Source organism: Hippichthys cyanospilos, chromosome 7 (genome assembly GCF_059441005.1).
Source record: "Hippichthys cyanospilos isolate Australia breed blue-spotted pipefish chromosome 7, RoL_Hcya_1.0, whole genome shotgun sequence".
Taxonomy (NCBI): Eukaryota; Metazoa; Chordata; class Actinopteri; order Syngnathiformes; family Syngnathidae; genus Hippichthys; species Hippichthys cyanospilos.
Window position 1 is genome coordinate 6,510,453 of NC_142375.1, and position 24,903 is coordinate 6,535,355.

Sequence of the window (24,903 nt, forward strand, 5' to 3'; positions counted from 1 at the left end):
ATGCACCTGTGTCACCATTTTATCTTTTGGCAGCCAATCAGTGTAAAGTGTACTGTGGCTGATCAGAGTTTAGAGCGGAGGTGGGGTTGTGTCAGCATTTAGCTCTGAGCCCCTTCCTCTTTGCGATAATAATTGTTCCTAAGTTGACAAATGAGGGTGGACTGGAATCCCAGGGGAACATGATTTTCTCGGATGACGGTGCGATATGCAGTGAAAGTATGGAGCAGATGGGATGACATTTACAAGGAGGAGGTGGGAATGGGTTGACTTATTGTTTGTTCGATTAAGAGAGGACCTTTAATATAAAGACTCCAAAATTAAACAGGTATGAGCGGTGCAAAAACGAGATGAAAGAAAAGTAAAGTTAAATAGTAAGACAGAAAAGAGGAAGGTTCTAAAAATTGAACGTCAAGGGAAAATCAATTTTAAAACAATATGTACACTCATAGTAGTGGTGCCTGGAGCTATCAGAGAGACGGTGCTGAAACCACATCACCGGTCTGGAGCATTTTGACAGTATGAAGATTCTCCTAACAGCTTTGACAACGGTTCTACTGAGGTCAGCATCAACGGGACAAGGAGAATGTGTGGCTTAAAAAAGGCCCAAGACCAGTCGCATGCATCACTCCGCATCGAGGGGTTGGAACTCCCATGTAGAAGGTTGCTGTGAATATTATAGGGTCTTTTCCAGTGATGGACAGAGGTAACTGGTATATTCTCAGTTCACGTGGCCAGAGGCATACGCACTGGCAGACCAGAAAGCAGAGATGTTGGTGAATGCACTTACTGCAGTTGGAGCATGTTCAACCTGTTTAGGACTGTAGATATTCTCCACAGTTTCAAGAGCATTCATTTGGAATGTAAAGTTTTTGTGGCCCTTCGTAAACGTTTAGACATGCATTGAGAGTCACACATTGCAAGATGCAGCTGCAAAGTGATGGTCTTGTGTTGTGGTTTCACTTCATATCAGGCAGAAAAGCAGCTTACCACCAGTGAGATTTGTACCAGCACATTCCGCTGGTGCTAATGCCTTGGTCAAAATATATATATTTTAAAATATATATATAATAGATATATTTTTTTCCCCTTTTCCGCCATTGTCCAACCAGTGTGCATGTTAAAGTACTGCTGTGTTTCAAAAATAATGCAAGCTTAAAAACCACAAAAGACATAAATTATGTGGTGACACTTCTTTTGCAATTTCTTTCTTCCTCTTGCATGTCTCTTAGATAAACCAAGTGCATGAAAACATACTGCAGTGCTCTATTACTGCATACAGCTGAGGTAGGGAACACAAGTTCAAGAGCAAATGTCCTTAGTATTTTTTTTTTAAGTGTCAATGACTAGGATAGAAAAAAAAAAAGGGACGATAAACACTTCGATTGTCAAGGCGACATATACTGCCCAGCATTTGTTTGTCCTCCATCACATTTGTGAAAGGGAGTGAAGTAATGTCTCTTCTTTGTTATACTGTATGAAATGGATACATTGCATGGAACAACAAATGCTAGCTTATGTTAGTACGTAAACTGTACAGTACAAAGTGTGTCACCTCAAAATCCAGACGAATGATGCCTGGATATATGGTAGCAAAAGTGTATAGGCCTATAGAAAACATGTTAGTGACATACGAAGCATCCTCCATCTTGCTTTGAGTGGGCAAAGCAAGAAATTTTTTTTAGATGGGTTGCTGAACCCTTGCAGCATAATAGATCATGACAGACAGTTGGTTTAAGACCGATGGAAGCAAAGTTTAAAAAAAAATACCACAAGCCACAGAAATTGTACAAATAATGTCTTTATTATTGACTTACAATAGCATATTTTTCCTTAACCACTACCTTAGTTGATTTTATTCCACACTGTTGAGGGCTCCTTCAGAGTCCGTGTATTCTGCCAGTGACCGCAACACCTTCCAGAGTGACCCTTGGTACTTGGGCATCTCGACCCACACACGTTGAATGATATTGCTGACAGTGTGCACTCGCTCTGTCTCACTCTGCAGAGTAGCCTGAAGTGAAGCGGTAGTGGATGGAGTGCCATCAATCATATCCTGAATCATCTTGGCCTTGTTCTGAAATTCTTCCTGTTGGGGGATATACAAAACCACAGGAAAGCTGACAAGAACAAAAATCAAGTTTGAATTGAGTTTAGAATGTTGAAAATGGATCCATCGTGTTAACAATCCAGACTTTGCAAACACTAAACATCAGCCGAGATATGTGGTGGCCACTGGAAATCCTGGTCAATGTCTGGCCATCCACCTGGCAAACCCCACTCCTGGGGGACATTTCTTAACATTTCAAATATGTTTCATGCCATTTTCATATGGATGCAGTATTCTTAGCTGAAACAATGCATTCATGCAAGGGATGTAGTTTCAGGTTTTTTAAGAGTACAGTCATTCAATCCCAGACACTTCATCAATTTAATAGTTTGGGATTTATTGTCCGGACTCCTAAAAAACAAAAATACATCCCGGGCAGGTTATTTTCACCTTGTATATTGGGTCAAATCAAAGTTTATTTATAAAGCGCATTTAAAAACAACCGCCTTCGGCGAACCAGTTACAGTTTACAGTTACTAATACACACGCAAATTATCAAGCATAAATATAAAATCAATTTAAAAAAAACGTAGAACAAAGAAATAAAAATCATTGCAGAACAAAGTTTGAATAAAAGAGAAGGTAAAACAGAAAGCCAAGATTAGTCGCCCTGCATGGAGTCAATGGCAGGGAGATGTTTTTAGCAGTTATGAATTGAGGTTGAAAAAGCTATTTCCATAAATATAATTGTCTTATAAAGCAAAATGCACACATTTAAAAGTCTTACTCACAGTACAAGCAGGAACAAACCTACTGGTAAGTGAGAATCAACATTTAGAAGCCTATCCCAACAGTGTTCAAGCAGTGGGTGGAGTACACCCCACATATAGCCGCTTATCCTCACTGGGGTCACTGCCTTGCTGGTGCCTAAGCCGTCTTTGGTAGGACACCCTGAACTGGTCTCCGGCCAATCATAGGGCACATAAGGCCAAACAACCATTCATACTCTCATTCACACCTATGTGCAATTTGGAGTATCAGAGATAATTACCAAGCATGTTTCTGGGAATGTTGGAGGAACCTGGATTACTCTGAGAAAACCCTTGTGGGCATGAGGAGATCATGCAAACTCCACACAAGAAGGCAGGAACCAGAATCAAACCCACAACTTCTGAACTTCAAGGCGGATGCACTAACCGGTGTTCCACCATGTTGCCCACATTAAGAATTACAAAAAGCTGAAAGCTTCTAAAGTCATTTTGATTTTTACTCTGAATTTGAAAAAATGACTCATTCGTTGAAATATGCAAAACGCCATATTAGACCTGCAGCAATGATCACTTATTGGTTGCTGATAACTAGGAAATTAGTGTATGCGAGAAGCAGCGTGCGAGATTAGTACAGAATTACAATTATGACATCTATATTTGCTTACAAACAATCCATCCACAGACCCAATCACACCTAGAGACAATTTAGTGTGTCCAATACACCTGCCATGTGTGGAAGGAAGGCAGAGTGCCCGGTTGGAACCCATGCGGGCTCGGGGAGAACATGCAAACTCCACACAGGAAGGCCGAAGCCAGCTGGATTCAAACTCGGATCCCTTAACTGTGAGGCGGACGAGCAAACCAGTGCGCCACAAGGCCGCCAGAGAAGGACATGATGTACTAAATTCAACTCAACAAAATGTCTACTTCTACCTAGAATTGTTTCTACTTGCTTATGACAGTGATGGGCATTGTGAAATGATTAAGTCCTGACGTGCTGACTTACCTGACCTTCTTGCAACTCTCTGATCTCTTGGTCATACTCTTTCACTAACTGAAACAGTATACATCAAGTTAGTTGTACAATGGTCCTCAGTGCATACAACATACGCATAGGTTCACCACCTTTTGTATTTCTTTGATCTTCCGCCGCAAGCCGTCATTCATCAGATGTAGCTCACCCTTGGTGGTGGCCTTTTTAGTACTACGAGACATGACCTCATTACGCTCAATGATGTATCCCCTCCTTTCCACCACTGCTACGCTGTCCCGCAGCAGTTGCTCACGCTGCTTCAACAGCAGACTGAGCCATCGCTGTAATGATAAACAAACTCAATACATCACGAACCTTCATCAGAAAATTTGTAAAAATGCGATAATAGCAAAAGTAAATCCGCAGTATAGTTATATGTTTGTGAAATTGAAATAGGAGTATTTATTATTTCATAATTAGAGTATTATGCCTTTTGAAGACTTTTGCATCATCCAGGCCAGCCAATCATCAAAGTCATGACTTGGCAGCAGTGCCACTTGGTGGTTTTGGGGTGTCAACACAAACATTCTTATTCACAAGATGCTAATAAACTAGATTAATGCAAACATAGGGGGGAAATTCATGATACAACATATGGTTTTCAATATGCCCATTCACTGACTTTTTGAATGGTAGTAAACAAGCCCAACATGGGTTAAATTTGACACCTATTGGGTGAACCTTTCGACCTCCCATTTGCAAGCATTTAGAAGGGATGATAGCGTGCCATGTTGAAAGTGGTCATGTTTTGACAAATTGCAATATTTTTGCTTCCTGGTGGTTTTTTGGATGTGTTTCCTTTGATATCATACAAAAATTTAAATTGATCCCGTAATCGTTTCACTTTGTAATCAGCTTGAGCACTATAAAGAGGGAGTGTCAAGAATGAGCAGAATAAGAATTAGAGAAGGCCAAAGAAGTTGTGGAGGTTAAAAAAATTAAGAGGAGGAAGTGGACCAGAAAGTAAAGAAAGAAGAGTAAGAAATCCAATTACTACTAATGACATCCGCAGGCAAAAGGAGATGGAGCAGCAGCAGTACATCAACTGCATATTTGCATATGCATGCCTACTTTGCAGCAGTTTTGAAAGACAACAGCAGTGCTTATTATATTGTATTTATTATCTTTCTGTGCTGGTCAACCCACTCTTGTCCACCCCCCATTCCTGGTGTGATGTGATGAAGGCATCTCCCCAACCCTAACACTTTTTGGCGCTAAGTCAATACGTCACCCCACCACCACCACCACAGCAATCGATGATTTTGTCAGCATGTGATGCTCCCAACTACAATTATATGTCAGAATGTGATGCCCTTCCAATAGTCGACCATGTTAACAACCATGAAATGAAACCCAGAGGCGTGTCAAAACACTGTGTATTGTTTGTTCTGATGTCTTTACAGCACATACAATGAACTTGAATTTCTAAGACCCTTTATATTCCCCATTATATATACCTTGTGCCCAGAGATAGAAAAAGATGGTTGTGCTTTTTATACTTCCCATCAGTTTTATAGCTGGCACATTGTGTGCTTCCTTACATTGGGGCTTATGTCGTTTTAACCTTTGTGCAGTATTTAGATTCTTTTTTGGGTCATTTCATTCTTGCAGTATTTTAGACAAGGGATGGGACACTCATGTTGTCACTATCTGGGTGAATTTTCAGTTCCCTAGTGTCTCCCTAGCCTTCTTTCAATGACTACAACTCTCTCAGAGAAGAATATCTGTACCTCCAATCGGTGAACGTCGTCCCTCATTATTTGGACGTCTTCTTGACCCTCTTGGACAACTAAACGTGTCTCTTTCATAACATGGGTTTTCTTTTCCCATAGCATGATTTGCCGCCTGCCAGATCAAACAACACAATCTTATTTCCATGTATTGCTACACACACACACACAATATACATATAATATATATATATATATATATATATATATATATATATATATATATATATATTGTATATACACACACACATATACACATATATATATATATATATATATATATATATATATATATATATATATATATATATATATATATATATATATAATATATACAGATATATACTGTACATATATATACATACATATATACATGATCAGGTTTTCACTATTAAAGATTAGCGACTGGTTATTGTGTTGTTATTTTAGCTGAGGGGTACTCAATGCATCACCCGCGGTTGATCTGCTGACCATCTAGCTATGGTTGTTTTTCTTTTTCTGTTTTTGTATTTTCAGCACTTCCATCATTTGTAAAATCAGCACCCACACTTGTGGTCTGAACTATACTATACAGTACATACGTACAAAATTATGAAATTCACCAAAAATGTAACTTGTGAGGGTTTGGCCAAATCCTAACGATAAACCAGAAAAACGAACATACTTAATTTTTTTTCTGCAAATGTTTACAGTGAAATGTTTACTTCCGCAACTTTTTTAGGAAATCACAATGTCACATCACTGGTGACGTAATATTTAGAGCAGGCCCACAAGCTGCCCGGTGGTCTCTGCCCTGACTTGATCAAAATGGGAAAGCATATTGAGCAAAACACTAACTCAGCCTCCACCAGACTAGTCAGAAGTTTCTCTTTTTCCTCCTGGGTCTTCTCCAATTTCGCCTCCATCTCTATAGACTCCCGCTCTGCCTCCTAAACATTATGTGATAGCACATTAGCATCCAGCAACGACTAAGCTAAAGGGGAATGACAAGCAAAAGTCTACTTTTAGCTTATGAAGGAATTTGGTCTCCATCATAGCATTCTCTTGCTCCAAAGCATGGCGCAGCTGCGTGTTCTTGCTCAAAAGAGTGTTGAGCTTCAGCAAATCCCTTTGAAGCATTTTATTGCTCTTCTCCACTTCATTCTCCTCACGTTGCAGAATTTCAAGCTGACCTGGAAGATAGTGTTCTAACTTATACGGTTATGCAGTACGTATATCTGACAAACGTGAATACGTAACATACGTTCCAGGTAAATCTTCTTCTGACAGATGACCGTGTACTTTGCTTGCAATTTGTTATATTCCTTGCTGTGGTTCTGTATCTCCAGGGTTAGTCCTATAAGTGTTCCTTGATGCTTCAGCCACATCTGCTGATCAGTCTTAATTTTCTGTGATAACGCGTCGATCTGAGTCTTTATTGATTTAATCTGGATTTGCAGCGGACTGAGGTCTTCATGCTGAAAACAGACACATGTTCACACATACATGCAATTAACGGATAGCAAAGCTAAGGAAAGCTTACATTTAATTTAGAAGTATAGCACTTGTTTAATAGTGGCGTGTAAACTAGTGTCCTTGTAGAGCACTTCAAGTATAAAACTGTGAACTAGTATTGACAAGGATTATTGGATGCAAACTTTATGTTAGTAACATATAAATGAGTTTACTTGTAGTAACCTCAAGTGTAAACCTGTAATCTAAAATGTGGACAAGAAATAAGCACATTTTTTACTACTAGAAAGTATATAAATGAATGTATTTACAGTTCAGTATAGTATATTTCAAGTATGAACCTGTAAACCTAACCGGGGACTGGAGGGTAGTGTAGATGATTTTCCTCGAAGTACACAGGGCCCAACCTTAATTTTGGGGTCAAATTCTGGCATTTTCTATGTTGACGTGAGCTAGACGCACCAACGCTTTGGCAGCAATGTAAGAAATATGACAAAACAGAATAAAATCTCATCTTCCAAAATTCTCCGTTCTCCATATTTTCATAGTGAATGCCTCAGTTGAATACACTCACAGCAGTTGTTTCTTTTTCATCGCGATGCAGCTCGAGTTCATTTTACCATAAATACCCAAATTGCGCACCATATGTGTTCCACCACATTTATGATTGTATGTATATGGCAAAAGACTGCAATTAATAAACGTGTCAAAATGGAATACCTTACCGTATTCTCTAACCGGTGCACAAAGGGTCCATACCTTGCCACTCTTAATAGAATCAGCTGGAGACATTACTTTTACATGATCCTCTCCGTTTTAGTAATATCCCTGTGTGTGAACAAGGATGGACTCGGATGGCGGTTCAATCTGCTCGCTTCTTTTATTGAAAATAATGCCGTAACTAACTCACTTAACATGAGCTGCTGTTAGCTGCAACAGGCGCTAGCTGCTCACACCCCACTGGCATCTGCCTCTAGGTCATCCCGTTACGGTAGTTATTGTACAAGTAAGAATAAAAATGCACATCTGTGAACAATTCTCATTTAAAAGTGACCATTTAGAAGATGCACCCTTATGTTTGGCCTTCATTATTGGGAAATAAAAGCTGTCGTATATTTGAGGTACATAGTTCAGAGTATACTTTATACACTTATACATGGGAATATTTTGTAAAGTTATAGAAACTTTTTGCTCAGAGTAGATACTTTTTCAGAAACTACTGGGCGTGGTGTGCTATTTGGACTCCCTCACAACACTAATGTCTTAAATTCCCATTCTAGGCGGACCTATTTTCAATAACAGGAAGATAAACAATTTGTGATTTCTCACCCCAGTTCGAGCTGCGATCAGGTCGATCTTCTTGTTGATGTTTGAAATGTTGGTCTGCTTCTGTGCGATGAGGGCATCAATAGATGAACTGTTAGTCTGGTTGGATGCGACCACCTTGTTGTACTTTCTTATTTCCTCATCAAGCTCCTTCTGAGTTCGGGCTAAGTTTTCCAGTTTTTCGTTGATCATATTGCTCTCCAGGGCAGCCGCCATAACTGAACTCTCCAATTGCCACAGCTGATAGATCTAAACAAAGAAAAGGACAAGTGTGTTGCTTTTTTTTTTTTTTTTGGCATAACCTAAAAATTAGTCTGTGACATGCTTGCAGTGTGACATATACAGTATGTAGTTTGTAGATTGGATGCAGGCAAAAGGCTCGCAAGACATCTTGATTTGATTTTGACGCCTTTGTAGTGCTGTGATTCATTCAACTTTGCAGGCATTAATCTCAGAAAAAATGCAAATGCATTCCCTTATTTTAAGTGATTAGTTACACTTATTTTAAGTGTAGGCGGATTTAACAAAAACAACAAGAACAAAACAGTGTGCATACGTATGAACAATATCAGTCAAAAGTTTGGAAAAACCTGCTGATTAAGTGAAATGCTGGTACGGGTACCCCCGGGGGTACTTGAAGGAACTCCAGGGGGTACTTGAGATTTTAAATATTACAAAAATGCAAATATCCTTTAAAAATAGTTAGGGAATGAAATTAATGTTTCAGGGAAATATAAGTTCTTAAAACAACTTTTTATGTGCCACCTCTCGTTACCTGTCAAATTAATGATTTAATTTTGTGAACACATCTCTACTACGATCCCAAAAGAGGACACTTTAAATTGATTATTTTTCTGTGGACAAATATTTATTTATAATTATTTCTTTTGCAAACATGTTTGACACTTTATGTATTGATTTTTGTGGTTAAATATCTATTTAAGTTACTGTATTTATTTTTTATAACAGATGTCTTTTATGACCCAAAAGAGGACAGAATATGTAGATTATTGTTTAGTGGACCAAAACAAAAAATGTTTAAAAGGTTCTAAAGTTGAATAAATCATACACTGATTTATTTGTTGTTGCTTCTAACCCAAAATGCTTTGCACTGATTAAGGGGAACTTGGCTGAAAACATATTTCACGGGGGGTACATCACTGAAAAAAGGTTGAGAAGCACTGGTCTAGATAACATACACATGACCATATTCTCTTATCAGACTTTTAGGTCACAGCTCTGCATTATCAATCATTTATAGCTTGACATTATTGGCCTCTTTGATTGTTTGAGATCCTTTGAATTTGTGTTTATATACATTGATACACACTGATTAATGTTTTCAAATATTAATGAGGAATCGGACTAGCTTGGGGAAGGGGCACGCTTCCGTTTCCAAATCTATTCTTATCTTGCAAATACAACAACAGGATTTAAAAAACAAAAGATATAATTTTTTTTAACTAAATGATTAAAGAAGACCAAAAACAAATGAAGTTAATGCAGGTAATTATTTGAATGCTAATATTATTCATCAGTTATTGTAGTGCACTAAGCGTCAATATCTGGTTATGATTCGGTGCACCTCCTGTATTTTTAAAGAAAAATCAATCATATGTTCCACCATTTAAAAGAAGTTATCACAACTGCTTCTCATCAAAGTTAGGATCACTATATTAAACATTTTATTTTAACTGCAGCAGTCTTGTTTGGATACCTCTATTGGGCTGCAATGATTAATGAATTATTTGGCAACCAATCATTTATCAAAAGAGTTGACGTCACAATTTTTGATATGTGCGAGACACGGTTAATTCAAAATCGTCCTGATCCTCTTAATTCAAGCTTGTCAACAGTCAATATCGGTTTTCTGTAATCCTACATATAAGCAGAATCATTATATAGGTGTTGAAGGAATGTAGTTCTTGTTTTTGTAAAAAGTAACAAAACAAATTCCTAATGATATAACTCAATTCTAGTATTTACTGTGGGACCAAAGCAATTGATTAGCCGAACGGAGCGTGTTCAATGACATTTCCATTTCCAAGACTTCTATTGGCGATACTACTGTATTTGACCAAGATTGGTCATTGAGCTGCAACCGTTTGTTTGCGCTTCTACTGTACCTTCAGGTATTCACACTATGGCCGCCATATATGATGAAGGCAGAAATGAGTGTAATTTGGATGTAAAGATGGATTATAGGCTGGCTCTTTGAAATCTCAGTTTACCTTCTCTTTCTTGAGTGCAGCTTTCTTGTTGGTAAGTCGCTGATAATATTGAGCAGCCTTGTTGTCCATGAGCTTTTTCAGCATTTGGGTCATTATAGAGTTCTCTAACTCCAGGTGCTTATTTTTAATCTTCTCCAGCTGCCGTCGCTGTTCGGTCTGCTTAACCTGAAGGCCATTATCCTCCTGAAAAAAATAGAAGACTTTAATTATGCGGGCAAATGAATCATAGCTGCCAAACCAAGAGGCTTTCTGTTAACCTTTGTGAGTTCTTCGAGTGTCTGCTCCGTCTGCCCTAAAACTCGGAGGTAAGTGCTATATTGTTCCTGTAGAGTTTCATGCTGGGCCTGCTTCTGCGCTGTCATCTTTTTGGTGACATCACAGTCCATCTGGGCGCAGTTCAGGAGCATGGTCAAAGTCTCGCTTTTCTCTTGCAGTTCAGAGAGGGATTTCTTGTTGCCTTCAATCTCTCTCTCCAGCACTATCACTTGGTGCTCGGCCATGCTGTGGGAAACACGGCTAGTCTGACTGCATTGATACAACAAATCTACTATTGTTGAAAATAGGGTCATTTATTAATATACTGTAACTGTATCAAGCAGGGCTTTGATTTTTATGTCCATAAAAAAGTTTGCGCTCAAATCTCCGCTCTTCATGTGTTGGCAGACCAACATATTGTATTGGTATTGTATGGCTGCCATCTTACATTAGGCTCACCCTTGCACTCTCACCCCTATGCCGCCTTAGTGAGGCGGCCATCTTGAAAAGGGAATGAATAACTTCAATACATTCCTTAATGAACCAGAGAAGGTCATTCCAATGTTTGTTCTCACCAAACAGCCTCTTGCAGGACTCCGAATTCTTCATCTTGCTTCCTCATATTGAGCAGGCTACTGTTCCACTGCTGCAGCAACTGTTTTTGTGCCATCGCCAGGGACTCCATTTGCATTTCAGCCTGAGAAAAACATTTGCATAAAAGACAAAGGGTTTACTTATTCATGGAGCTAATAAAAAATAGCCACCCGGCCGCGATCCACACTCACATTCAAAACTACGGGCAATCTCGAGTGTTTAGCTAACTGAAGAAACATGTTTGGGGATGTGGAAGAATTTTGCGGGTGTATACCTCAAAAAGAGCCTCCTTTGTTGCCTCTGTTGTCTCTGCCTGGGCAATGGTTTGGACCTCATACAGGTCCATCTCTTGCGTCAGTCTGTCCAATTCCTGAGTGAGTCGTTCTACATACATATCCTGTTGGTACAGCGATTGTCAAGAAAATTTAGTCAGCAACCATCTTACGTGGAGAAAACCCTCAAACATTTACTATAACAGTGAACCATTACTTATTGTTATCATGGCTCGGCATTCATAAATATGCTTATTCATTAACTTCCTTTATTCTCTGGAAAATCTCACCTATTCACTGATCTGGCTAAAGCTACTTTAGGTGAAAAATATCTTACACGTGGGTTAATTTTGGTTCCACTTATTCTAATGGGGAGTGATGTGTTCAAAATCTGAGCAAACTAAAGATCAAAAATGGGGAGTGATGTGTTTCAAATCTGAGCAAACTAAAGATCAAACAGCCTCATGGTACCAAGTGTGTTAACGTGGTGCGTCCTCTGTAGTATTTCAGCTAAACCAGTTCACCTGCTTGAGTTTCTGGTCCTCAGCCTCTGATTTCTTGACTCCAACATTTCGTGTGGTATTCTTTGTCGTTTTTACTTTGGCCTGCAGCTCTTCACTGACTTGTTGTGTGAAGGTGATATGCAAGTTCAGTTTTTCCAGTTCTGTCTGCAGCTTGGATGCTATGCAAAAAAAAAGACATGTTATGAAAGCCTGACACTGACATTTGGTATTTGCTCCTCAAATGTAAAAGAGAATATAGTATAGTGCCATCATTTTTGCCTGCATATAATCGAAAGGGTACATAGCAGTTTAAAACTGGACCAATGGCCAAGTGCCATAATCTCCCATGAATAACACCTAACAGTGTGTTACATACCCTAAATCACCCGAAATTATTTTTTTTCCTCTGCACCTGTGTACCTGGCATAGTCCCCCATTTTGCTGGCATCCTTTATAACACTGGTCCACATACTTTTTTTTCCACCTTGATTGCTAAAGATGTTTTAATGCATGGTTAATTTTGAACTGCTGAGTTTTAAAGCTATTGATATTTTTTAACAATTTGTTGAATGATAATTCATTTGTGGATATAAACAATGTCTGCTTGCAATGTCTGCAATTTTGACATTTTCTTGTTACATTTCTTAATTTTCATGAGACATTTATTTGCATATAGCATACTGTAGAAGGCTCTCTGTGATAATTGCCGTCTTTCATATATTGCACCAAAATTGAAAGAATACTGTAAGGACATGCCTGAAAAGACAAGCTTAATGTCAACATTGTAGGATAAATAGACTATTAATGACGGAATTTGCATAGTTATAGCACTCTTGTACAAAATATGGAATATATCAAAAAGTATAGAATCTATAGTTTGGAAACAAAAACAGAAACAACTTACATTTGTGTCCATACTATTTATACAAAAGTAAAAATAAATAATTGTATTGGGTAAGGGTATCTCACCATTTGCCCTGGATTTGATGCACTTGCCACTGGTGTTGGAATGACAAGCCTTTATTGCCTTCAGCTCATCTTGTGCCTGTCTATGTTTCTCTTCAGCCAAGATCTTAGTCTGCTGTTGTGCTTCTAGTCTTGTCTGGACTGTTTTTAGCCTCGCCTGTTCCCTGTACACCTCTACATACAAATCCTCTGTTTGTCTTGCCTCGGTCTTTTCCAAGCCCCTCTGCACAAGTAGCAGAGAAAACAACATCAATAGACTTTAACCTGATTGTAAATGCGAACAAGTACAACACAGTGACTTGGATCTTAAAATTTGGGGAATTGCCCCACTACTTCCCTCAAAAAAAATACATAAAGTATCTCACCTCTTCTCTCAGTTGAAAGGTAAGCCTCTCAAGTTCCTTGAGGATTTGATGCTTCAGTGCTTCTTGTTTCTTTGCCACCAGAGGCTATCAATAGATCAAACACAAAAATTCAGAAGCTTTAAGGTGGCTTTTGAGTTCATCTTTACATACTTCTGCATTGACTGCATGTATTCTAAAATGATGTGTGTCAGTGTATGGGCAGCGGTTACAATTTTTTTGTTTTTTTCTTCAAATAACGTTGATTAAAAATGAAAGAAAAGACACACATGGTCAGCATCAAGAACGACAAATTCTTCATCCTCGCTATCATCGATTTCTGGCTCCTCATCATCGACTTTGTTCATTAGCTGGGGTGGCGATAGAACTTCAAAAACATCTCTCTCCTCTGAAAAATAATAGAGGGAAAGGGATTATTTATTTAATCTACATCATTATCCTTATAACCCAGAAATTTCTGTAGCAAACAGACCAGATTGTACGTCAACAACAGGTTCTTCGCCAATGCCGTCTGGCTGTGAGCCCACATCTACTGTCTCAGATACGGGCTGATCCTGTAACAACAACAATTCAGGTGGTCATTTGGTGATTAACATTTGATATGGAAAAAACAAAACAAATGCAATGTACTAAAACACAAAAGCTATATTGCCAGTGCCAAACAGTCACCTGTGAAAATGGAAACATATTTGCTCCACCATCATATGCCGGTTGATCACTTTCATCTTGCCGCTTGGTTTCTTCCTCTTCTTCTGCTTCCATTCCTCCCACATCTTCAAACTGGTCTTCACCTCTCTCTGTTAAAATTGCACATTATCCAAACAATCAAATGACACCGATTCCAGTCATGTACAACTGTGATAAGATTCATATTTTCTCTTATCCACATTGAGGCGGCGGCATATATGAAAATGGATGAATCCGATGTATCTATAATTCTCAAATGCAAATTTGTCAGTTTTATTTTAAATCTACGGTTATCTGTCAAAAAAATTATTTTTTAAGGTGCTTGCGTTCATAGTGAGAATATTTGCCAATTTATTATTAGTATTATTTTAAAAAATCTAAGTATTTATAACCCAATAGATTATATATTAAACAAACCAGACTCGATGTCCACATGTTCTTCAGCACTAATGCTGTCTCGCTGTGAGTCCATATCCACTGGCTCAGATCCGGGCTGATCCTGTAACAACAGTGAAAAAAAAAAAAAAAAAAAATCTGGTGATGAATTTGGTTTAAACATTAAAAAATACATAAATACAATATTCTAAAACATATCGGTATATTGACAGTGCCAAACAGTTACCTGTGAAGACGGATCCACATTTGCTTCACCATCATATGTAGGTTGGTCATCTCCATCCTGCGGCTCAGCTTGTTCCACTTCTGCTTGCACGCCCTCTACATCTTCTAACGGGTCATCAAAACTCTTCACTGGGGCTGATGAAATATTAAATTGAATGACAAAGTGATTCCATTCTCATGTACAATTGTTTGGAATAAAATAGCAAGAACTGTCTTTTTGTATTGATAATTTGCACATGTGCACTTCTTAAGACATGTCACTCTATAACAGCAAATATTATTGCTGATTTATTGGTATTGTTTACAAAAATCTATAGCTTCATCATAAAGTATTTTCTGTAATAAACATACCGGACTCTATGTCCTCAAGTTCTTCTTCAGCACCAATGCTCTCTGGCTGTGAGCCCACATCTATTGGCTCAGATTCAGGCTGATCCTTTGACAAGGGCGACAAAAGAATGATTCTGGTGGTGATTCTGTGCTTAACATTTTATTTCAAAATCAGAAGAAAATAATGAAAAAAATCCCAAACCACAATCTGAACATCGACATTACCAAAAAGTTACCTGTGAAAGGGGAGGCACATTTGCTTCACCATCATCTGCAGATTGATCATTTCCATCTTGCTGGTCTGTTTCTTCCTCTTCTGTTTCCGTTTCCCCCACATCTGCTAACTGGTCTTCAGAGCTCTCCATTGTGGCTGATTAAATACTACATTTTAAAGACAATCAAATGACACCGTGATTCAATTCTCATGCGCGTGACGCAACTCCCTACTGTATCATAGTTTTTCTTTTGTTTGAAAGCCATTGGTGAATAGTCTATTCATTTATTCCCTATACTATCCCAAGGAAGGCATTGCAATCGCAATACATATATACACATAGTATACAGTATAATGGAATTTTATTACCAATTCGTTATTTACAACAATGTAAGTGGTCATTTAAAGTTAATTAATTTTTCGGCGCTTACCAGCGTGTTATCTGATGGCTCCGTTGAATTGCTGAAATTTCTCATCTGTGACCTAGCACTGCAATGGTGTGCAACTGCACAATTTAAAGAGACATCATAAAGAAAGAGAAAGAAGGAAACTATGTGAAGGCACATTTTTTTCTCGTTTGATTATGCCTGACGACATAAGGCGCTGCAATTAGTCATAAGAACACGTAAGCAAGATGGGCCGCGACAGTCTCTCAGCACAACAAATCACAAACAAGGTAACACAAAGCTGTCAAATCTGTCCAATTTCAAACGTGTATTCACGACGACGTGGTTGCGATGCGTCGCGATTGAGTCTCGCATCTTTCAACTCCTTTGGCAAGACTCGTTGCTGATTGATTGGCGTCATCGCAATACCTATTCATAAACGTGGCCTAGTCTCTATAGACGTATTCGGGCTGGGGGGGTCACGTGGGGTAAAATTTTTTGAGGGCAGAATTGATGAACAGCAAACCATAATTTCAACAACAAATTAAATTCATAAATGAATCGTCGGTGTAACCTAGACACGCGTGACTTGAATAAATTAAATTAATTGCTTTTGCTCAGATAAACACCACATCGCGCTCTTCTTTTAAGCGGTTCAATCCCGAATATACCGAATTATGTTTTGCTGATTCCTCAAATTCCCGACAAACATTTTTCACCACCTTATGTTTGACCTCAAACATAAATAATCCATAAATAATTGTTTTCCTTTAATTATTAAACAGTGATTAATGAATAGGTTTCAAAGCAAATCCAAAACACTCATATCAAGCCATATAGCCATACAGGCTGACTCAAAAAATTATACTGACATTGCATTGTTTTATTATTTATAAGAATTGAAATAATGTGCAAAAAATGTAAGTAAATGAAAAAAAATATCTCCCTAAAATATTAAAGAAATTTTCTTATGCGTGATTTATTCCAAATAATAAATATCCCGTATAAATCGTTTTTTTTTTTTTTTTTTTTTTTTTGTCGATAATGAACTGATGGAATGGTATGGCATTCAAAGGCCACATCGGGGCAGCAGAGGGACGTGACTGTGAGTGAGGTAGGAGTTGAGTCACAACAGCATGGTTCCATTTGAAAAATAGCCAGCGATAGCATGGTTTTCTCGGCATGTACAGCAGAAGACAAAGCAGACAATGCTCCCCACTCAACTATGTTAACATTGTTATTCATTACAAAAATTTCTTTCAATTGTCTTTAAAGAAGGCCTACCTGTAGATGCAACACGTTCTTCCCATGCCATGGGCTCCCTTGCCTAAATATTCTTATCCCAACGTATTCCAGTGTGACAATTTATGCACGTTTTCACAAAAAACAACTCACTCCAACAGTTTATTACTCGTTAATATCTATGTGTTTAACTCATTAAAAATCGCCAAATTAATAGAAACCAAACTCACCTGTATAATTTTTCTTCCAACCACTCAACGAAATAAAATTGAGTTTAAAATGGACTTTCTTTCAGTGCAGGAACACTGCACAGTCGAGTATCCCCTCTATCCCGGTTGCGTCATCTGTGCAGCCGCTTTTCCAAGCCATCATACACGTTTGAAACACTATCAAGCATTGAATATACAGTAGGCTACCCTTGTTTTTGTCGGATGCAAAAAGAATAACTCGTCAGGCATTTCGAATGAATTATCATCGGTTCTTGTGGAAGAGAAAAATGTTGTTTGTGCACTCTGAGGTTTTTTTTTTTTTTGTACTCTGAGACTAATGTTGAGGTGTCTTTAAGGAAAAAGGTTGATAAGTGAAAAGTTGAAGTGTCTAAATTGAGCTTGGAGGGGAAAAAAAACTTACATGGTTTATCAGGAAAAATTGTTTACACTGATTTTATTAGAGCAACCTTATAAAACAATATCGAACCTTCTCTCTGGGATGTTATGGCTGCAGCCAAGTTTGCTCCTGGAGGCCGTGCTGTGACCTTCATCTTTTAATCAATGTTTTTAAGTGTACCAATGTTTTTGGATTTGGGGAGGAAGCCAAAGAGCCCAGAGAAAATTCACGTGTGCTGCTCAGGGAGAGCATGCAAACGGCACATATGAAGGCAGGAGCAAATTAGATTTGAACTCGGGACTCTGAACTTCCAGACGGATGTGCAAAACCACTCTTACATCGAGCCGCCCTGTGCCAATAAAATAACCAAATAAAGACACATACGTATGCCAAGAACATAAAAACAATTTAAAACTGCAAATGAATCAAGTTGAAGTACTCAATTCTTTTAAAACTCGATTGCATCTTCTTACTTGCACAACAGTATAAAAAAACGAGAAATACAATGGTAATAATAATATAATAAACTATATTGAAAATGTTCTCATTCCATATTTCTGCTTTGGGGATGTGTGGAAGTTGTCTGTAGCCTACATCAATAATGCCTCATCTGCATATCATATTGAATCTCAAATCAATCTGCGTAATCAACTCAGGGATTTCCTTGGCTGCCAGTTAAAGGCTCCCAGGCACAGATAAGTTTAAGTTATAGCAATTAAATTATGCTGGAAAAATCCCCACAATTTTACTTCGTATGGGCCAGCCCTGCTAAATGTGTTTCCTTACCTTGGTGTAAGATAAAACCAATATAGACCTTTGTCAAAATACATTAACCAACGACATTAGCAAGCCATAATATTTACTAGTCTATCTAGCTAACGTTAGCTACATTGCGGACGTCTCCAAGCTAGCTAGCATATAACATATGTTATAGCTAACTAACCTCAACATACTTTCTGAGATTCGACGGCGAGTTCTTCTAGGCAACTAGGCAAGCACCTCATGACGTTTAGGCTTGCACAGTAAAGAATACCATAAGCCGTGACTTTTCCTTTTCCCCAAAGAGCGCAAAGAAATCTTTCAGGTAGCCTATGGCCCTGGGTGAGTGGTGAGTGGCTGGAGGGTTAGCCTTCTGATCGTCTGCTTCTTCAGGATTGTCTTATTCAATACTAGCTTGGATAAAAGGTTATCTGGATGACAGAAAAAAGTATGCGCAGTTAAATGATGAAAAATTACTGATGGAATAATTATATGTATATGTATATATGGTATCATATAAATCCACATTGCTTGCACAGCTACTTGAATGCGCACATACACACACTCACACACACAGATATTGCATAAGCAACTCCTTATATGGTGTTACTGTGAAACTTGTGACCGCCTTCTTTGTAATCTTTGGAACAAAATGAAGAGAAGAGTCCGAGAACAACAGAAGACCTTGGTGCTCTCTCCCTCTTTTGTAAAAGATTGTTTTTCTGACTCAGTTACCTACTCTCCCGTCTTTTAATATTGATAACTCTGACAAACAGACCAGGTAAAGGTAACACACAGGGTCTCTCAAGGCTTTGTCCTCGGTCTAATATTGTTTATATTATATATTAACGACATATGTAGCATCATGAAGAATTTTAAGAAGATATTGTTGAGAATTATTGTCACATGTATGGCACGAAACCACGCAGTGAAATCTTGTACTGGTGATACAACATTAAGCTGCTCTATAGAAAATCTTGAATTAAACACAATAGCAATTAAATATACAGTATTTGAAAAACTGGTTTAACACGAATAAATTGTCTCTTAACTTAAACACAACAAACTTCATCATTTTTGTCACCAGAAAAATCAAACAAGTCAAAATCTCAGTTGACTTTACTGAAATACAGAAAGAGCAAACAAAATCAAATTTCTTGGGGATTTAATAGATGCAAAACAAAGTTGGAAACCCCATAATGAAAATATTAAAAGAAAAATATCCACAACCATTCGTCTTCTTGACAAAACCAAGGATTTCTTAAATAAGGAATCATTATACAGTATATACAGCACTATATAGTTCATTATTTTTGCCATACCTTAAGATATGAGATAATGGAGATAATGAGATAATACACACTGTGTTTGTCTTCAAAATACAAAAAAAGCTGTATGGCTGGTCCATTTCTGCACACCATAATGTCAAATTTAGATTTGATGGCCACATCGGGTAGTTAATTGCGCTTTTGTGCTGTGGGTGGAAAGCTTTCTCCCATCTCTAAATGTGGTAGCACCATCTATTAGCTGACCTGCTTTTGCCAAACCAGAAGACAATCAATACCCTCCGGTAATGATGTCATTTAATCGCAGTGTACTGACAAGATTTGAGGTGTGATGTTCTGACCTCATTTAATGGAGTTTGTCTCATTCTAGTTATGGGTACGATTTTTGATGAAGTCCACCAAACCTCCCCAATACTACCAATATCCCCTAGGACCGAAAGATGACCAAACCACCCACCAATACATAAAACAAGGGACCAGACCAGATGCAGGGCGCTGCACCAATGGCACTAGCCCCAATGGGACAAACGTGAGCTTCAAGACTCTCCTTGTGAGTTGACTTTAAAATTTCTATGTGCTTCGTGAAGCCATTAAAATTACGGTAAATTAGAGGGTGCCTCATGTAGAGCCATGGCAAACTTTGCACTGCAACCTTCCTCACAACCTGCCCTTCCCAACCTAAATTCCAAGTGTCATCTATTGTATTGCCCCTAACTAAGTGAAGTGCATCAAGAGGATGCATCATGTCCATCAAATCATGTCCATCAAACATCCCCCGCCCCCAAGCTGAACGAACCTGCTTGTGGCACATGCAATTGTATTGGTTCATCATTTAAACTTTCACTTTGAATTCTAATTTTGTCTCCTACGAAGTGAAGTTCTCTACTTGTAGAGACATTTTTTTTTAGCAGTTCTATGTCTGTACTTTATTGTAGCAGTGTAGCCATGTACAGTAACTACATGTGTTTGTGCGTGCACATGTGGGCGAATAGGGATGTGTGTATTTGTGTGTGTGTGTGTTGGAAAATCGTGATGGGTTGAGGTCTTTGCCGCAGGTTGATCTCTAGCAAGAAGCACCGGGTGTCAGTTCTGCCTTGATCCAAATGCCCCCCTCTCCTTTCTCTTGTACAGACACATACATGCACACCATCACACACACAGATCTAGAGACTGCCCCCAATGCCATCTCCCTCCTCCTCTTTCCCTTTCCTCTCTCCCGGATGCAGGTATAGAAAGACAAGCAGCCTGAAGTGGATGTCAGTGGGAATTAGGCACTGGTAGGGAATTTGATTTCTTTGTCTCCCAGACCTCCTTCTGCTCCATTCTCTCAGGCAGCACTCGTACCTGTTAGACTGACTAGGGAGAAAGGATACAGTGCAGTGAAAAGTCTGAATTATTTTGATTAATGTTTTGCATGTTTATTGCACATAATGCTCAGATCGTTGAACCAAACCACAAAGACAACTCAAATGAGGTTGTTTCCTCTCTTTTTGCACTTAATGGGGATCAGGAAACCCCAGCAATAAGTGAATTCCTCAACGTAGGATTTGCTCCTCACCCGACAAACATTAAATGTGCGTAAATAAAGTGCATGAAATGTGTTTAGTAAAACCTTGCCTAGCTTTCTTTCCTATGCCCAGTGATCTCCGAACCGCAGTGCGGAGGTTGAACATGTGTCCCCTCACCAATTACCCACAATGCAAGTTTCCTTAAAGACCAAGCTCCACCTGTGCTGCCATTCTTTCTTACTGCTTCATGCATCCGCGTACACACCTGCCCCTTCATCACATTTTCGTCTCTTCACAGCTCTCTCACTCACAGCCATGAGAACGTAACATAACGGCATCTCTCAACCTATGTAGAATGACGAGCAGTGTTTCAGTTTTAAGATTCCAAGTTGGGACTTAGCGTGGTACTGTTATTGCAGTACTAGGTATGATTTCCAGTCAAAACTAAAACAATACCTTGAAAAGGAGTGGGAATTTTAAAAAAATATTCCCATCCCATTCTCACTTAAACTTTAAAGAACGTTATGACAACTTAAAGAAGATATTCTGTAACGGAATCAATTTTTCTTTTCATATTTTTTTAATGCAACCGAGTCCTACATTTGAAAATGTGGGGAAAAAAGAAAGATATCACTTAATACAGCAGCAAATGGTCAGAGCAGCAATAGCAAAGCAAAGTAACAATACCAACCATGGTAAGAGACCACCAGAAAAAAAAAAAAAAGTAACAAAAGGCACCATGTCTACCAACAATGGTAATTGACAATAAATATCAACAACTTAACCCTAATCTTAACAACTTTTACTTTTTTTGCAATTTTCTTGATCTTAAGAAAACAACCTGATTAAATCAACAAATCGAAGATATAAGTTAAGGGTTAGCCAATATTTATTTATTTATTTTAACCAGGAACCAGCCAATATTATGACAGTCAGTGGATGTTTTAGTTTTAGACATTAGGACAACTTTTGTCACCTCCTTTCTCATGTGTTGCTGAATGGAAACATGAGAATGTTGAGAGAAGGATTCTTGTTAATCGTTATTTTCTCATTATTTGCTCCATCGTCTTGAATGCAAGCTGCCAACTCTGAGACAATATTCATAAAAAATGGTTAAAACTATTTTCCACATCACTCATCTTTATGAATTCAGCAGTTAGGATAGATTATTTGTATGTTGTTGGTTATTGAGAACATTATAACATATAACTCATGTAACATTTCATTTAGAATATTCTATAACATAACTTTTTACTGTATCTGATTAAATCTGTACCTGAATTAATCAGGAAGGGGACAAGTACTTTTTTTTTTCCAAGCACCGTAGGTATACCATCAATAGAACATTGGTAGAGACGGAATAAAGGGGCTTGTAGTTAAAACTGACTTCAAAAAAGAATGTTCAGAAAGCAAGACAATACAAGAGCAAGAACAAGAAAATAGGAGAGACCATCCTGTCCATCCACTTAATCCACCCACCTACTCACTGCTGTCCAAGTGGGCAGATTGATGGCTGTTAGCACCTTTAACAGCTCTTATAATGGACCACAGTCAACGTGGGCGGCACAGACTGTCCAAAGTAACTTGGTGGTGTTTTTCCGCACATTTTCTGTTTCTTCCAGCTTGAGCTGATTCCAGTGCTGTGGTTCTGTGTATTTGTGTCGTCATCTGCATTTCCACAACAGTGGGTATTTTTGTTGTTGAAGAATTTTCTTAGAATTCCCTGTACATTTAGTATATGCATTTACACAACCAAGCTAACCACAATTATGATAATATGAGCTAGCATCCACAGACCATCCATGGTGCTGTAAAAAAAAAATATCAATTTAGGACCATAAATTAATACATTTTGTAATATATTTCCTCCCACATTCCAAAGATATCCACGGCAGGTGTATTGCATATACTGTACTAAATTGTCCTTTTAGCTAAATGTAGTTGGAGAGTGTGTGTGACTAGAGTATGCTGTGCACTACATTAAGTGCCATATGGCTTTAGAAAGCTGAAACAAGCTGAGAAAAATTACAGTCCTCATCATACGTGCAAAGATAAAAGGCTGCCTTTTATTTTATTATGGTACTTATTATGACATATTGTGGAGAAGAATGCAAACCGTGGCCTGGATAACGCCAATATGTCTCCCAGGTGTAAAATTCTTACTTCTTTTCCAGACAATCCTTGCTCAAATTATCCGTGGAAAACTGGCACCAACAAATATGGGGCTTAGTTTTTTTTTTTTTTTTTTTAATTCCACACAGAGTATATCAATGTTTTTTGTTCTACATTATTGGTTTGGTTCCTAAAGGCTCTGGATGTTGTAGGGCTGTCCTGGTTGACACGCATTAGCAACATCGGGGACAGCACCTCTGGATTAGCAGACCGGGGTGGCGGTTCTCCTTTTTAAGAAGGGGCTCCGGAGGGTGTTTTCCAACTATAGAGGAATCACACTCCTCAGCCTCCCGGGTAAAGTCTATTCGGGGGCGCTGGAGAGGAGGGTCCTTCAGGAAGTCAAACCTCAGGTTCAGAAGGAGCAGTATGGTTTTCGTCCCTCTGCACCCTCAGCAGGAGAAACAGTGTGGGGTGTCCTCTTTGGGTTTGAGATGAGGTCTTGCTCTAAGTAGAGGAGTTTAAGTGTCTTGGGGTCTTGTTCACGAGGGAGGGCAGGGTAGAATGGGAGCTTGACAGGCAAATCAGTGCAGCGTCCACTGTGCTGCAGACTCTGTACCGGTTTGTCGTGGTAAAGAAAGAGCTGGGCCGAAAGTTAAACCTGTTTATTTACTGGTCAATCTATGTTCCTGCCCTCACCTATGGTCAAGAGCTGGGGGTTGTGACCAAAAGAACGAGATGCCGGATACAAGCGGCCAAAATGTGTTTCCTCCGCAGGATGTCTGGGCTCTCCCTCACAGATAGGGTCAGAAGCTCGGTCATGAATGAGGGTGTCAGTGTCGAGCCACTGCTCCACCGCATTGAGAGGAGAAATTGAAGGTGGATCAGGTATTTGGTTAGGACGCCTTTCGGACGCTTCCTTGGTGAAGTGTTCTGGGCATGTCTCACCGAGACCTACGAAACGTTGGACAGGTTTCCAGGTAACCTCGGCTTACCTGGAAATGCTCAGAAATCCTCCCAGAGGAGCTGGATAAAGTGGCCAGGTAGAGGGAAGTCTGGGGTTCCCTGCTGAAGCTGCTGCCCCTGCCACGCTACCTTGAATATAGTGGTAGAAAATGTATGCATTCATGGATTTATTTTCTGCATTATCATTATGCTCCACAAAAAAGTTATTATTGTAAGGTTCACCCTCAAAAGTTGACATTTTTTAAAACTTTTTCAATCACAATGTAGTATTAACAATAATAACTCAAATAATAACTCTAAACTCTCAATAGCATAATAACTCAATGTCAATATGAGCAACTTTGTTCAACTGTAAACACACAAAAGAAACAGATAAAGTTTACTTTATCAGTTCATTCCCCATCTACGAATCCCAATCTCAATATTGCTCCATAAATAAAGCGCACCTGATTATAAGGTGCATCATCAGCTTTTTAAAAAAATTAAGACTTTTAGGTGGGCCTTATAGTGCGTAAATAAAATGGTAAATAAAATGAAGTGGTATAAACAAATAAACATGCATACAAAAAGAGGCAGATAGTACTTAGTAATTCATAAGTCAATGAGTATTATATGCAGTATAATATACAGCATATACACTCAGTCAAC

General features: G+C 38.6%; 1 protein-coding gene across 2 annotated transcripts; it reads right to left on the reverse strand.

The window, feature by feature from the left end:
• Positions 1-1,841: 1,841 nt before the first annotated feature.
• Positions 1,842-15,901, reverse strand: LOC148420827 (coiled-coil domain-containing protein 40-like). Of its 2 annotated transcripts, XM_088419804.1 has the most exons (23): positions 15,825-15,901; positions 15,416-15,560; positions 15,201-15,285; positions 14,851-14,984; positions 14,646-14,727; positions 14,211-14,338; positions 14,014-14,095; positions 13,811-13,929; positions 13,545-13,628; positions 13,183-13,402; positions 12,235-12,392; positions 11,713-11,835; positions 11,420-11,541; positions 10,847-11,090; positions 10,590-10,772; positions 8,362-8,607; positions 6,824-7,037; positions 6,583-6,752; positions 6,418-6,509; positions 5,581-5,695; positions 3,943-4,131; positions 3,824-3,871; positions 1,842-2,086 (listed from the first exon to the last, which is right to left on the reverse strand). In XM_088419804.1, the coding sequence occupies exons 2-23, from the start codon at positions 15,542-15,544 to the stop codon at positions 1,853-1,855; spliced, it is 3,201 nt and encodes a 1,066-aa protein (XP_088275930.1). In that variant the 5' UTR covers positions 15,545-15,560; positions 15,825-15,901; the 3' UTR covers positions 1,842-1,852. The 2 variants fall into 2 exon arrangements, with proteins under 2 accessions (XP_088275930.1, XP_088275931.1); XM_088419805.1 differs by lacking the exons at positions 3,824-3,871; positions 3,943-4,131.
• Between the last annotated feature and the right edge of the window lie 9,002 nt (positions 15,902-24,903).

Coding starts and splice junctions, on each gene's coding strand:
- LOC148420827 (XM_088419804.1), bottom strand. CDS start 15,544: ATGGAGAGCTCTGAAGACCAGTTAGCAGATGTGGGGGAAACGGAAACA. Junction 12,393..13,182: donor CATCAAATCCAGGGCAAATG/GTGAGATACCCT, acceptor TTTTTTGCATAG/CATCCAAGCTGCAGACAGAA. Junction 3,872..3,942: donor AGATCAAAGAAATACAAAAG/GTGGTGAACCTA, acceptor ATACTGTTTCAG/TTAGTGAAAGAGTATGACCA.